The following is a 12,441-nucleotide window of genomic DNA, read 5'->3' as shown; positions in this document are numbered from 1 at the left end:
CTGCCCCCCGCCCCGGCCTGGCAGCAGGGAGCGTCCGGAGGGTCCTCTGGAACCCGCTTGCATGTTTGAACTCAAAGTTGGCATTGTCTTTTTTTTTAATCATCACCTGAGGATATGTTTATTGATTTATTATTGTTGTTGTTAATCTTCACCCGATTTTCCATTGATTTTTAGAGAGAGTGGAAGGGGGGCGGGAGAGAGAGAGAGAAACATCAATGTGAGAGAGACGCATCGGTTGGTTGCCTCCTGCACGTGTCCCGTCCAGGGCTGGGGATTGAACCTGCAACCTGGGCATGCGCCCTTGACTGGAACTGAACCTGGGATCCTTCAGTCCCCGGGCAGATGCTCTATCTACTGAGCCAATTCGGCTAGGGCGTTTATTGACTTTTTTTTAGAGAGAGGAAGAGAGAAAGAGAGAGAGAGAAAGAAAGAAACAGAAACTTGAATGTGAGAGAGAAACACCGATTGGTTGCCTCTCATACAAACTAACCTTCGACCTGGGATCAAACCCACAGCCGAGGCATGTGCCCTGACTTGGAATCGAACCCACTGCCTTTTGGTGCCCAGGACGATGGATGCTCCAACCAACCGAGCCCCACCGGCCAGGGCCTGGTATTCCCTTTAACAACTTGCTTTCTGAATAGATTGTTTCAGGGTGTAGGGTTTAAGGGCCAACTAGCCCTTAGATTTGTGGGCTGTGAGCTTGTAGTTACGGTTCTGAATACGATTCCGTTTCGGTGGCTTAGTTGCAGGCCCGGCCCTCCTGTGATCTGCTGAGAGGCCCTATTGAGTCCCGCCCCCTCTCCGGGTTCTTTCTCAGTCCCCGGTCATGCCAAGGAGCGCGTGGCGTTGCTCGGGAAATGCTTTGTGTAGCCGGGAGGAAGGCGCCCTTTCCGGGCCCTGCCAGGCCAGGAGGCGCGCCCAGGGCCCCTGCCCGGCTCGTCCTGGTGACTTTTCTCTCCGCGCGTTTGTCCGGCAGGTGAGGCGGACCCTGTTCATCACAGGACTCCCCAGACACGCCACGAAGGACGCGGTGGAGAGCCACTTCCGGTGAGCAGGCCGGGCCGAGGGGCAGCAAGCCCTTCCCGGTGGGACCCCACAGTCCCAGGGGCAGGCGCTGGGGGTGGGCGCCTTATGTCTTCCACGGGGGCCCTGGGGGAGAGCCGAGACCTGCCACACGGGCATCGAAGGCTGCCTTGCGCTGGCTGTGGTGGTGCTAAAAGGGGAAGACAAAGGTCTCTCTGGCCTGGGAATGGGCAGCGAGATTGCTCTGCGGCCCTTGGAGATGGGGAGGGTCCCGCCTGCCTGGGGGTTCCTTTTCCAATCCATCCTTTGCCTCCGGCCCGCCCTGGGCGCAGGGACGCGTATCCCACGTGCGAGGTGGTGGAGGTCCAGCTGTGCTACAACGTGGCCAAGCTGATCTACCTGTGCAAAGAGAGGTACGGTGTGCGTGCACGTGTGTGTGTGTGGGAAGCGTGCATGCGTGTGTGGGAAGCGTGCATGCATGTGGGGGAAGCGTGCATGCATGGGGGGGAAGCATGCATGCGTGTGGGGGAAGCGTGCATGCATGTGGGGGAAGCGTGCATGCATGGGGGAAGCGTGCATGCGTGGGGGGAAAGCATGCATGCGTGTGGGGGAAGCGTGCATGCATGTGGGGGAAGCGTGCATGTGTGTGGGGAGAAGCGTGCATGTGTGTGGGGAGAAGCGTGCATGTGTGTGGGGAGAAGCGTGCATGCATGGGGCGGAAGCGTGCATGCATGGGGGAGAAGCATGCATGCATGCACGGGGAAGTGGGCATGTGTGTGCGGGTGAGCGGGCGTGCACAGGCAAGTGGGTGTGCACAGGGAAGTGGGCGTGCAGGTGTGGGCGGGTGAGCGGGCGTGTGTGTGTGAGTGAGCGGGTGTGCGTGCACGGGGAAGCAGCCGTGCGCGGGTGAGCGGGCCTGCGCCCTCTGACCCTCCCCCCTAAAAAGCCCCCCTCCTTCCTTGATGGCCTCCAGCTTGTTCAGAGCGCTGGGCCCCCGTTCTGGGTGACGGAGAGTTGAATGGAGGGTGCGGGGCCCGTGCCGCGGATTGTGAGTCTGAAGTCCCTCTCCCCCAACCTCCACCTGCAGGAAGAAGACGGAGAAGAGCCTGACCTACTACACCAACCTGCAGGTGAAGACGGGCCAGCGGGCCCTCATCAACCCCAAGCCCTGCGGCCAGTTCTGCTGCTTCGAAGTGCAGGGCTGTGAGCGGGTGAGGCCCCCTCCTCCCCCCGGGCCGGGCGCTGGGGTCCCCGCCGCACGGGGCCACGGCATCACAGGGACGTGCCCTCTGGCAGGAGGACGCCATCGCTTACTACACGGGCATGAAGGACCGGCTGATGGAGAGGATCACGGAGGAGGAGTCCAGGGTCCAGTTCCAGCCCCTGGGCATGGCCTTCGTCACCTTCCAGGAGAAGTCCATGGCCATCTAGTGAGTGTGCCGGCCCCCCGGGCGGGCTCCCTGGGCCCTGTCCCGATGCCCCGCTGGCCCCCTTGGGGAGAGACGATTCCGCCGAGTCACATCGCTGGGGTCTGCCGTGTCCCTCTGCCTCCCGGGTCTGGCCTGGGAGGCGCCACCACGCTTACCCCTCGGGGAGCCCAGCCCGTGTGTGTGGGACAGCGGGGCTCGGGTGACTCTAGCTGAGACCCTCTCTGGGGGATGTGGCCTTGCCCAGCGGCGGGGCTCGCACCAGCTGCCCCAGGGGCCCGGCGGCTCTGTGTCCCAGCATCCTGATGGACGCCACCCTCCTTCAGGGAGCCGCTCTGCACCCCAGATCCTGCTTCTGTGCAGAGGCTCCCCGTCTTCCTACAAATGGGCACTCGGGGCGCTCACTGCTGCAGGCAGCCCGGCCCTGGGGAGGGGGTTTGCACGAAGCACCTCCACCCGCCTGTGGTCAGGCTCATAAAGCGCACTTGTGCCTGGGGCCTCGGCATCCCCGAGCCTTGGGAGCCGCGGCGGGGTGGGGGTGGGGGGTCAAGAGATGGGCGCTTTATGGGAGACAAAGGGGGAAAGAGGAGGAGCTGGCGAGGGTGGAGGTGGGGTCCCAGGGAGGGAAATCTTGGATCAGAACGGGAGCCCGCCTCGTGTATGTGTTCTGATAGCGACTCTGGGGCCTGCGAAGTAAGCGAGAGTCTTGAAGGGTGAAGCCACTGGCAGGAGGATCCCGGCGGGGGGGGGGCGGGGAGGGGGGCAGTGCAAGCAGCATGGGAACCGGAGCCAGACAGATGGGGCGTAGAACCTCATCAGAGAGCCTCAGTTCCCTTCTCTGTAAAATCGGAATAACAATCCTCGGCTCGCAGGGTTGTTCTGAGGATTAAACAAAACCCTCCACATCGCGGGCCCCGCATGCTGTCTCTCTCATAGCGTTAGTTATCATGATAAACCCACAGTAATAAAGCCAGGGTCCTGCAGAACGGGGCTCCCGTTCTGACTCGGCCCCGTGTGCTGGGCCCTGGCACGCCTGCCTCCCCCGCAGCATCCTGAAGGACTTCAATGCCTGCAAGTGCCAGGGCCTGCGGTGCAAAGGGGAGCCCCAGCCGTCGTCCTGCAGCAGAGAGCTCGGCATCTCCCAGTGGACGGTCACCTTCGCCGCCTACCCCGAGGACATCTGCTGGTGAGCCCCAGGCCCGCGAGGGCCGCATCCCGGTGCTCAGTGGCTACGATGTCGGACAGTGCAGCCTGAGGTCAAGGGTCACCTGCTTCGTTAGCCTGGGGACACATTAAAAGTAAAAAACAACAAAAAAAAGGTTGAAAATTAATTTTCGTAATAGTATCTATCTCTCTCTAGATGCTAAAATATTATCAGTTCAATAGTTAGCGGAGAGTAACTTGTAGCTCCTCTGAGCTCATAAGGCCCCCAAATTTGACCTTCCAGGGGCTGAAGGTCAGTGCAGAGAACCCATCTGTACTCCCAGGTCGGCATGAGCCCTACGCCAGAGCCCTCAGGCTAGTCCAGTGATGGTGAACCTATGACACACGTGTCAGAGGTGACACGCGAACTCTTTTTTTTTTGGTTGATTTTTCTTTGTTAAATGGCATTTAAATATATAAAATAAATATCAAAAATATACGTCTTTGTTTTACTATGGTTGCAAAGATCAAGAAATTTCTATATGTGACACGGCACCAGAGTTAAGTTAGGGTTTTTCAAAATGCTGACACGCCAAGCTCAGAAGGTTCGCCATCACTGGGCTAGTCTCCTGGCTTGACTCACTGGGGCTTTCTGACCCGCCCTGAGCCAGGGGCATGTTGGTGGGGTTGGTGGCCAGGCCCTGGGAGGTGAGCCGCCAGGGCCCGTGTCCTCTCTCCTCCGTAGGAAGAACCTCTCTGTCCAGGGCCTCCGCTGGTGGCTGCAGTGGCTGGGCATCAACTTCGTTCTCTTCGTGGTGCTGTTTTTTCTGACCACACCCTCCATCATCATCTCCACCATGGACAAGTTCAACGTCACCAAACCCATCCACGCGCTGAATGTGAGTGGCCACCTGCAAGGCCCATGCCTGGAGGGCTCGGTGCCAACAGGGCACGGTGGGTACAGGCTCGAAGCAAACAGATCTGCCGGCTGGATCCAGGTTGCTTCTGGATCTGTGGTGGGGGCTGACTTTTATCTCACCTCTGTCAGGGCGTGGCTGAGCGCCCACACGTATCCTCATTCACTCTTCTGCCCAGATCTTCCTGGTGCTCAATTAACCCAGCCTGAGAACTGCGCAGCACGGAGACACATGAAGCATCGAAGGACCCACACAGAATGCCTTCTGGGGAGAAGGCTCAGAAAGGGAGCTTTATTTTTTTAATATATTTTATTGATTTTTTTACAGAGAGGAAGGAAGAGGGGTAGAGAGTTAGAAACAGCGATGAGAGAGAAACATCAATCAGCTGCCTCCTGCACACCCCCTACTGGGGATGTGCCCGCAACCAGGGTACATGCCCTTGACCGGAATCGAACCTGGGACCCTTGAGTCCGCAGGCCGACGCTCTAGCCACTGAGCCAAACCGGTTAGGGCTAAAATAAATAATTTTTTGTATCGAGGAATAATTGATGTCTATGATCATGCCCACGTTTTTAGCCCTAAGCAGACATGGCCACATTGAGTACAATGTCTTCTAGTAATTTAGGAATTTTATGTACATATATTCATTATATATATAATATAGAACTGTATTCCATACGTATTCATAATGAATGTATGTGCATATATAATTACATATATGGAATCAACCTACATATTCATCAGTAGGTGTTACTCGAGTTGAATGAAGTATATTTGGTCTGAGAGCATGTTCAGCGCCCATTAAAAATTGCATAGCCCTAACCGGTTTGGCTCAGTGGATAGAGCGTCGGCCTGCGGACTGAAGGGTCCCAGGTTCGATTCCGGTCAAGGGCATGTACCTTGGTTGCGGGCACATCCCCAGTAGGAGGTGTGCAGGAGGCAGCTGATTGATGTTTCTCTCTCATCGATGTTTCTAACTCTCTATCCCTCTCTCTTCCTCTCTGTAAAAAAATCAATAAAGTATATTAAAAAAACACACAACCACTTCTCGGTAGATAAAGTCCCAAATTAAAAAAAAAAATTGCATAGACTTGGTGGCGGGCACTGGGGGCTTGTGAGGAGAGCAGGATGTAAACTGTCTCCGAGCAGTGGCTACAGCGATGCGCCAGGGAGGCGGGTGCACGCGGGTGCCACGGGGAGGGCGCGGGCAAGAAGGAGAAGAGCTGCTTGGGTTGGGTGGCAGCACCTGGATGGTTTCTTGTACATTTCAGGTTTTAATAATCTTGTCCTTGAATTATATGTGAAATTGCTGGCTTCGCTCTAAATACAAACGGAAGGGGTTGTTGTCTATTCAGCCAGCAGAGTGGACTAGCTCCCCTGTACCAGGGACAGCGTTGGTTCTGGGGGGCGAGGAGGACTAAACCCCAGCCCCAGTAGGTTGTGGTCTCAACCCTGCCCCCCCACCCCGGGGCCCTTGTTTTCCAGGACCCAATCATCAGCCAGTTCTTCCCCACCCTCCTCCTGTGGTCCTTCTCCGCCCTGCTGCCCACCATTGTCTACTACTCCACGCTGCTGGAGTCTCACTGGACCAAGTGAGTGCCGGGCGGGCGCCGACCCCGTGCCCTAGGGCAGCGGGCACACGGCTCCCTGGGGACCCCTGGGACCCCGGGGCTGGGATGCTCACCTCTGACTTCCTGCAGGTCTGGGGAAAACCGGATCATGATGACCAAGGTCTACATATTCCTGATCTTCATGGTGCTGATTCTGCCCTCCCTCGGGCTCACCAGGTACGCGTGGCCGCCTCCTGCTCTCAATTCAGAACCAGGGTCGTAGCTGGAGAGTACTGTCCCCAGGAGAATGGAACCTTTTTAAAATATATACAGTGGGGCCTTGACTTACGAGTTTAATTCGTTCCGTGACGGAGCTCGTAACTCAAATGACTCGTATGTCAAATCAAAAAGTGAACGAGTGAGACACGTGATGCTGGGCTGATGTTGTGGCGTTCACTGTGACGTTCGCTGCGCCAACTAGCGGTGGGGTATCTGAAGCTGGCTCGTAACCCGAATTTTAGCTCGCAACTCAAAGCAAAACATCGGCCGAGAGACAGCTCATATCTCGAAAAAGTCGTTAGTTGGGACACTCGTAAGTCAAGACCCCACTGTATATATAATTATGCTTGCTTCTCACTTTATATATTTAATGCGTTTTTTGATTTCAGAGAGGAAAGGAGAGGGAGAGAGAGAGAAACATCAATGAGGAGAGAGAATCATTGATGGGCTGCCTCCTGCATGCCCCCTACTGGGGATCGAGCCCGCAACCCGGGCATGTGCCCTGACGGAGAATCGAACCATGATCTCCTGGATCATAGGCTGATGCTCAACCGCTGAGCCACACCAGCTGGGCCGGAAATGGTTTTGGAGTGGATGCGTACCCCTGATAACATTTAAGCCTGTCACACCCTCCTGGAGGGTGGGTGCTGCCCATTGATTCTCCTGGAGATTGGATCTCTCTACGTTTGAAAACAAATTTATCACGACGACGGCTGTCCACTTAAGGGGAGGGTCTGGTCCTGGCGTGGTTTCTCTCCGGGAAGGACCGTTCTGTTACAGTAGGCCCTGGTATGTCGCACGGCAGCAAGCGGCATTTTAAAGGATAAACGTGGATCTGGAGATGCGGCCTGTTTTTAGAAGGAGAGGAGAAAGGAGGTCTGTGTTGTGGTCACGTGGCGCGTTGGGAGTCGGTTCTGGCCTGTTTTTAGAAGGAGAGGAGAAAGGAGGTCTGTGTTGTGGTCACGTGGTGCGTTGGGAGTCAGTTCTGACGGGATCCGTTTGTCTTTCAGCCTCGACGTTTTCTTCCGCTGGCTCTTTGACAAGTCTTCCCCGGACACCTCTATCCGGTTGGAGTGAGTATCAGCCGCGCGCGGAGGTGATGGAGACACGGTCCCGAGTAAATGTCCCCCGGGGCTCGGGCTGTGCTGCGGGGAGGGTGGTCCCCATTTCGGAACAGACCACTTCCTCCCGGAGACCCCAGGGCTGGGCCTTGCCCGCTCCCCGACCCGGTTCCTGCTGGGGAGGCGGCTGGGCGGAGCCTTCGGCCACACCAGGGGAGCTGGCCCATTCTGTGCCACGTGTGTAAAACATGCGGTTCATTTTTTTTAGGCCAGGACTTCAATTAGTCACAGCCTCATTCGGTCTCTGAAACTTATTTACCGAGACCTGAGCCGCTGGGGAGGAGGCGCTGCGGGGCCTCCGTGGTGCCAGGGGGCAGGAGTGGAGTAATAATTAACGTTGCAGCCAGAACGACTTGTGTGGACTGTGGGTTATCTTTGCCAGGAGAACAGAGTTCAGCTCATGTCTGATGTGGGTCCTTGTTAGCATTTTCAGCTCGCACCACACCCACTTAACAGTAACGCTTATTACTTAAGAAGGCGCTGCGCTAAAAGCTGGATTCTTGGTCTCGTTTCACCTTCACAGCCACTAGCCGTAGGTCTTGTCATTATCCCCATTTTACAGATGAGGAGACTGAGGCCCAGAGATGTTGAATAACTTGCCCAAGGCTACCCAGCGAGTTAAGAGATGGAGCTGGGACGTGACCTCAGCCCCGATGGCACTGGACTTTAGGTCCTGAAATAGGCTCTTAGGCCCATGATGGATTTTCCCAAAGAGATATTTATAGGGAAGGCTGGCTGCGATTTCCTTTTTTATCTTTTATTTGTTTTCCATCACCATGGAAGGGGTGAATGATTATTAGTTTTGTAATCCTCACCCGAGGATATTTTCCCATTGATTTTTTTTTTTTTTTTTTAGAAAGAGAGTGGAAGAGAGAGGGAAAGACAGAGAGAAACACCGATGTGAGAGAAGCACATCGATTGGTTGCCTCCTGCACATGCCCCGACCAGGGCCTGGGCCGGGGAGGATCCTGCAACCAAAGTACCTGCCCTTGACCTGAATCAAACCCGGGACCCTTCGGTCCACAGGCCGACGCTCTGTCCACTGAGCCACACCAGCTAGGGCTGGGGTGAATTATTTTGGACGGGTTCTTGCTGGGTACGCTGGTGACTCGGGAGCTGGCAGCCTCAGACACACACACATACCCATCCGGCTCTCGTTCAGGCGGACAGCGGCTTCCGGTTGCCAAGTGCAGTGGTCGGCTCTCAGTCCTCACCTTAGTGATCTGTCAGCAGATGCTGGCTTCGCTGGCTTCGGCGCTCACCTCTCCTGGTCCCCCCCACGCTGGGACGTGAGCTCCTTGAGGGTAGAGGCAGGGGCTTTGTTCCCCTCCCAGCGCCTGGCACAGCGCCTGGCACACGTGGGTGCTGCATGCGCACCCACCAGGGGCCTCGGGTCCCGGCTCGCCTGACTCACCACCCTCACCCCCCCGCCCGGGTCCCCAGGTGCGTCTTCCTGCCGGACCAGGGCGCCTTCTTTGTGAACTACGTCATCGCCTCGGCCTTCATCGGCACCGGCATGGAGCTGCTGCGGCTGCCGGGCCTCATCCTCTACACCTTCCGCATGGTCATGGCCAAGACCGCCGCCGACCGCAGGAACGTCAAGCAGGTGCGGCTGGCGGGGCGGGCGCACGGGGACCCCCCGGAGCGTCCCCACTCGGGCACTTCCCCAGCCGCCCCGCTGCGGCCGGGCACTCTGCCCAGTGCCTTTCACCGGGGCTCAGGCCGCCTGTGGGGCGGAGGGGCCAGGCCCTGCTTGCCAGCAGCAGGTCTTCATAAACCTCCTCTCTGACTCGCCGGCTGGAGGACAGAGTGTGGATTTTTACATTAAAAAATTTTTTTTTAAATTGATTTCAGAGAGGAAAGGAGAGGGAGAGAGAGAGAGAGAAAAACATCGATGATGAGAGAATCATGGATCAGCTGCTTCCTGTATGCAGCCGACTGGGGATCGAACCCACAACCTGGGCATGTGCCCTTGACTGGAATTGAACCAGGGACCCTTCAGTTCGCAGGCTGATGCTCTATCCACTGAGCCAAACCAGGGAGGGCTGGATTTCACATTTTAACCAGTCTCATCACACACACACACACACACACACACACACACACAACTAACATCAGCACGTCGCTCATTGGGGGCATCCATGTGCCTAAGCCAGGGGTCCTCAAACTACGGCCCGCGGGCCACATGCAAATACAAATATTGTATTTGTTCCCGTTTTGTTTTTTTACTTCAAAATAAGATATGTGCAGTGTGCATAGGAATTTGTTCATAGTTTTTTTTTAAACTATAGCCTGGCCCTCCAACGGTCTGAGGGACAGTGAACTGGCCCCCTGTTTAAAAAGTTTGAGGACCCCTGGCCTAAGCCCTTAAGATGATCACAGTTGTCAATGAGTTTGGGGCATGTGTCAGGGTCCCCTAAGTGGGTAACGGGTTCTCTTTCATTCTCCTTTGCCATGTGGGCACCCTGAGAGGGAAGGAGAGCCCTCTGAGACGGGCCCTGCTGGTACCTTACCTGGCAGATGCGCAGACTAAGCCGCAGGCAGGTTGGGAGCCCAGGACACATCCCAGAAGGGGCAGAACTGACGTTGTGTCTGATGCCAGAGTCCGTAGGGATCACTGCCCCCCGGGGGCTCGGGGGCCTGCTGGGGAGACACGATTAAGACAAACATGACACCTTGGAGGTCTGGGGGTGTGCGGCGTGAAGCTGGAGAAGGCTGGTGGGGGGAGGAAAAGGACTTCACCCCCGGCTGGTGTGGCTCAGTGGTTGAGCATTGACCTATGAACCAGGAGGTCACGATTTGATTCCCCATCACATGCCCAGGTTGTGGGCTCGATCCCCAGAAGGGGGTGTGCAGGAGGCAGCTGATCCATGATTCTCATCATTGATGTTGCTATCTCTCCTCTCCCTTTCTCTCTGAAATCAATTAAAAACATTTTTTTTTTTTAAAGAAAAAGGACCTTAAGAGGTGGGGGAGCTGTGCCTCTCCCATTTCCAAAGTCCTTCTCACCCGGTTTGCCCTCTCCACCTGGAGCCATCGAGGGGCTTGGGGCCGAGCAGGCCTGGTAGCGCCTCACCACCTCTTCCTCCTCCTCCTCCTCCTCCCAGAACCAGGCCTTCGAGTTCGAGTTTGGAGCCATGTACGCGTGGATGCTGTGCGTCTTCACCGTCATCATGGCCTACAGCATCACCTGCCCCATCATCGCACCATTCGGTGAGTGGCCCTGAGGCCCGTCCAGGGTCGGGGAGGGGGGGGCCGACTCCACCAAGCACCCCAAGACGGCCATCACGGGGCATTCTGGAGCCCCACAAGCAGAGGACCCCTTGAAGCCACAAGAGCCACACGCTGTCAAGGAGCCACGGGTGACACCAGATTTAATTCACTTCTCATGAGTTCCTCCCACTGGCCTTCCAAACTGTGGCCTCGCTCAGTGCTTCTCCTGGTCTGAGCTTCTCCGCCAGCTGACCACTTCACTCTTATTTTTTAAAAAAATATATTTTATTGATATTTTACAGAGAGGAAGGGAGAGAGATAGAGAGTTAGAAACATCGATGAGAGAGAAACATCGATCAGCTGCCTCCTGCACACTCCCTACTGGGGATGTGCCTGCAACCAAGGTACATGCCCTTGACCGGACTTGAACTGGGGACCTTTCAGTCTGCAGGCCGACGCTCTATCCACTGAGCCAAACCGGTTAGGGCTTTTTTTTTTAAAAAAAATATGTTTTTATTGATGTTGGAGAGAAGAAGGGAGAGGGAGAGAGAGATAGAAGCATCAGTAATGAAGGAATCATGGATCGGCTGCCTCTTGCAAGCCCCCTCCTGGGGATCAAGTCCGCAACCTGGGCATGTGCCCTGAATGGGAACCGAACCAGTGACCTCCTGGTTCATAGGTTGGTGCTCAACCACTGAGCCACATGGGCCAGGCTGACCACTCTATTCTTGGTCGATTCTTGAACACACTAAGGCAGTAACGATCCAGGTTCTCATGCGTGCTGTCCCTCTGGTCCTAGTCACCTTGACACTCCCCACGGGTGGTCACACCATCCAACAAGCCAGGCGTCACAGACGAAGCACTCGCTACCTGTTGGTGAGGGTAGAGTGAGGATTCGAACGTGGAACAGTTCGACCTCAAAGGCCAAGGTCTTGCAAGTAAAATAAAACATCAGGAACTGGCTGACAGGTGGAAGACTCTAGAAGGAAACATAGCACCCAGGATCCTGTTGGCAGTGAGAGCTGAGGTTGGGGGGGAGGGGGAGGCGGGGGTAGGAGGAAGTTGTAGTTTTCCCTGTTTTGCTCTCTCGTACTGTTTTTAAAGTATAGGATTACTCTTTCAAAACAAAGCAAAACCAGCCCGGCCGGCCGGTGGGGCTCAGTGATTGAGCGTCGACCTATGAACCAGGAGGTCACGGTTCCATTCCTGATCAGGGCACATGCCCGGGTTGCGGGCTTAATCCCCAGTGTGGGGCGTGCAGGAGGCAGCCGATCCATGATTCTCTCTCATCACTGATGTTTCTCTCTCTCTCTCCCTCTCCCTTCCTCTCTGAAATCAATGAAAATATATTTAAAAAAAACAGCAAAACCAAAACATGTTGAAGAACCTGACATAAAAGGCGGTGTGATGCCCCTGGGTTAAGAGCCTTGAGCACCCATTGGCCGAGGGCAGCAGGTCACTTGGGTGGGAGAAGGAAAGGAGGGTGAGGGCGTTGAGGGGTCTGGGGGTGCTCAGCGTGAGAGGGGGCCTGTGCGTGTAAAGTAGCCTCTTTCCCCGAAGCGATGCTGGGATTTCAGTGTCCGTGGGCCCCGAGTCACAGACACTTCCACTCCTGGAGTCAGGAACGGGGAGGGGAGAGGGAGCAGGGGAGGGGAGGGTCTAGGAACACTGGTGGCCAGGACATGCGTTTTGCCCCCTTCTGGTTCACGGGGTCCAACAGCTGCCCCAGTTCCATGTACAGCCCCGCCCCTGTGGCCCCGCCGGG

At 56.1% G+C, this 12,441-nt stretch overlaps 1 protein-coding gene across 1 annotated transcript in view; it reads left to right on the top strand.

The window, feature by feature from the left end:
• Positions 1-12,441, top strand: part of TMEM63A (transmembrane protein 63A) — a 28,285-nt gene that overhangs the window by 10,657 nt on the left and 5,187 nt on the right. Inside the window, exons 9-19 of the mRNA XM_005866517.1 lie at positions 980-1,050; positions 1,359-1,439; positions 2,114-2,237; positions 2,323-2,456; positions 3,502-3,639; positions 4,342-4,495; positions 5,999-6,105; positions 6,214-6,300; positions 7,353-7,415; positions 8,907-9,069; positions 10,571-10,677. Of these exons, the coding sequence (XP_005866579.1) occupies positions 980-1,050; positions 1,359-1,439; positions 2,114-2,237; positions 2,323-2,456; positions 3,502-3,639; positions 4,342-4,495; positions 5,999-6,105; positions 6,214-6,300; positions 7,353-7,415; positions 8,907-9,069; positions 10,571-10,677 (1,229 nt within the window). The remainder of the gene's footprint in view (positions 1-979; positions 1,051-1,358; positions 1,440-2,113; positions 2,238-2,322; positions 2,457-3,501; positions 3,640-4,341; positions 4,496-5,998; positions 6,106-6,213; positions 6,301-7,352; positions 7,416-8,906; positions 9,070-10,570; positions 10,678-12,441) is intronic.

The sequence above is a fragment of the Myotis brandtii genome, unplaced genomic scaffold (genome assembly GCF_000412655.1).
Source record: "Myotis brandtii unplaced genomic scaffold, ASM41265v1 scaffold231, whole genome shotgun sequence".
In the NCBI taxonomy this organism is placed as follows: Eukaryota; Metazoa; Chordata; class Mammalia; order Chiroptera; family Vespertilionidae; genus Myotis; species Myotis brandtii.
Note: the sequence above shows the minus strand (reverse complement) of the source record. Positions and strands in the feature narration are given on the sequence as shown.